The sequence below is a fragment of the Geospiza fortis genome, unplaced genomic scaffold (genome assembly GCF_000277835.1).
Source record: "Geospiza fortis unplaced genomic scaffold, GeoFor_1.0 scaffold206, whole genome shotgun sequence".
In the NCBI taxonomy this organism is placed as follows: Eukaryota; Metazoa; Chordata; class Aves; order Passeriformes; family Thraupidae; genus Geospiza; species Geospiza fortis.
In genome coordinates, this window is record NW_005054311.1 from 8,513,144 (window position 1) to 8,515,984 (window position 2,841).

Consider the following 2,841-nt stretch of genomic DNA (forward strand, 5'->3'; position numbering starts at 1 on the left):
ATAAAACAAGTAGCCCAGGGACACTTGAAAACTCTGATTGCTCTGCCATTCTTCTATATAACACACAGAGACCATTTTTGGTTCCTAATTGCCAGTTCAACACATTAGTCTCAGTGCTGTCTTAGTGGAAGTGCATATAGATGGCAGTAGCTAAGGAAAAAGAGGTTGAAAGACACAATAATATTTAGCAAACATATTGCTTCCTCATTTTCAGCAGTATAGAAGTAACATTGTAGATAGACTCACTTCTTTAAAGTGCCAGGAAGTGGGAGGTGGATAAACTTTATATTTTCCAAGGTTGAAGTGGATAAACATTTACCTCAAGTACATCACAGCAGCAGCTGAGACCTTGAGAAGCACAATAGGTCATTCAGTATGACAAGTGTGCAAGATACAGTCACCTCATCATACAAGCCTCATCTGCTTCTGTCTGTCTTTAGATAACCAAACAAGTTATATGGGAAGTAAAAAAAAATAATTTGAACATTCAGAGCATGTTTAACTTTTCCAAATAATTTCTGAAATTGCTTCTAACAAGATAAAGTTTAAGAAGGGGTAGAAGTTACTGGTCAATCAGTACCTTCTAACAGCAGAGAATCCAGTATTTTAAACATTCTAGGGCAATGACGTAAGACATTATTATGCTTTATCATTTTGCTTTCAGGTGAAGATGGGAGACTAGCATATGAACAGCTGGACAAATTTCCCCGGGAATTTGTTAAAGTTGGAAGCCGCCGTGGAACTGAAGCTGCCACAGCTTTTTAGATGGAAAAGAACCTGCTAATATTTAACAGGCATTAAAGTAGGATGGAGCTGCACTTCAGTATGGGGAACAAAAGGAAGACTTTAAAGAATTCAATGAGAATGTTCCAAAATGTAGCAATTTACAGACTTCTTCAAGAAAAGCAAAATCTAAAATCCAGCTTAAGAATTCCTATTGGCTCCTCGTTGCAGCTCGTGATGGAACAGTTGGATGCTGAGGAACAATACTTTCTTGACTTATTCTAAACAAATAATATAATTGCAGTTATTCAGCCTCAACAGACTTCTGTAAGGTTTTTAGAATTTGGCATCTCCATATATTTTCCTATTATATTTACTTCCTTGAAGCTGTTGTGAAAGCTTGAGACGTGTGATACTGTGTCTATCAAGGACAATCAGGAGGCCACCTGAGCAGGCATGCAAAGTTTTCCCCTTGAATCCCAAATGAAGTATCTGCTGCCATGCAGTGTCCCTAGCAACACTCCAGTGGCAGGAAACGCTGCTCAGCTTTCTCAGTTGTGTCTTGGTAATGAAATACAGGGAAAGTTCTACAAGTTTTGCCTTGAGAAACAGCGTGATGTAAACCCTGGGAGGCGTCGCTTTGGTGACTCATTCTAAATGCCTCCACTGGTCTTTTATTCCATTCTCTTGCCCTCCAGCAGCAAACCATCATTAATCCAGCAATTTCTGAGGGGGATCAAACAATCATGTAGGTTTCTGAAAACTAAATGAAAAGGTAAAGTGCATTTATTTATTCTGAGAAGAAGGAGTGAATACCGCTAATTGCACGAGTCCCCAAAACCATTTTGTCCTGCAAGTTGCAGGCAGGATTGGATTTCGTACATTCTAATTAGAGGAGCGTAGTTTCTATAGAGTGATTTCCATATAAAGAACAGAACAAACTCAAGTGGACCTCGGAGGCAGTAATAAACAGAGGGGGAAGTGAATACACCTCCCCTCCCTGCACTGCAAGGTTGAAAGACAGCGAGTGCTTCAAACTGTTGATTACAAGCCTTAAGTTAACAGAGGAGGTGAATAGAATTTAACAGAAGAGTGTTCCTGTACTGTGTTCATTATGCATGAAATGCTATTTAGATGTCAATTGAAGTATCCAAATTTGCATTGATGACATAGAAAATATTGCAAACAGTTCACATCAAGAGGAAACCTTGTGAGCCAAACACTTTGGCAGGCAGGGGTCATTTGTTTTATTTGTTTTGGTTTTTTTTACTGTGAATGTTACAAGAATGTACATACCTGTATATTTATAAATATATATATTCTTCCTTTAATTAAAAAGTACATTTTGTACAGTGCAAAATGCTTACTTGTTTACTGAGGGATATAAACTCTTTTTGCAGAAGGTGAAATAGCCATGTTATGGTTTTTATACTACACCTGTCCCATCAGTTGAATTCTTTCAAGGTGTCCTTTTATATCTACTTTTTTTTTTTTAATTTTTTTCTTTTAGTTTTGTGGCATTTGTACTCACCATATTTCCTATCACATTTAAGTTATAATAAAGATTATTTTTAATTACCAAGCACATCAGTCCATATGTATGGTCACCCTTTCCATCAGCAACCTCTTCACTATCAGGCTCATAGTTTAAGTTCAGAGCAAGCCAGTTTTGTCCATCATTCAAGATACTTACCAAGAAAGGCTCCACAGGGACTACCAGAAAATGTGCTGGAGAGGCTCCAGGATTGTTACCAAACTTGCATTGATTACTCCTCCCTTCTATGAAGACAGACTCTTCTCAGACAGAAGACATTCCTTCCATTCATTTTCCCTTTTCAACCATTCAGGCTTACAGCACACACCTTGGGGAATGTAGAGCTGCCTATGGAGCAGGGAGCCAAAGCCACAGGGAACAGCTCACATACAGAGGTACTGCATCAAATGGAGGGTGTATCTCATCTCATTGTAGTTTAAAGCCGCCCTTGGAGAAGTTCACTAGCCTACAGCTGATCTGCTACACCATTACAACCAGGATTCATGGCAGCTTTGACAAAGTGAGCAGACCTTAAAGCTTCCAAAACCTCAAGGCAAAGAAAAATTACCAAACCATTTATTTGT

General features: G+C 38.6%; 1 protein-coding gene across 1 annotated transcript in view; it reads left to right on the forward strand.

Moving 5' to 3' along the window:
- Window positions 1-2,305, forward strand: part of RIPOR2 (RHO family interacting cell polarization regulator 2) — a 68,660-nt gene extending 66,355 nt beyond the window's left edge. The window contains exon 23 of the mRNA XM_005419344.2: window positions 665-2,305. Within this exon, the coding sequence (XP_005419401.2) occupies window positions 665-765 (101 nt within the window). The 3' untranslated portion in view covers window positions 766-2,305. The remainder of the gene's footprint in view (window positions 1-664) is intronic.
- The last annotated feature ends 536 nt before the right edge of the window (window positions 2,306-2,841 follow it).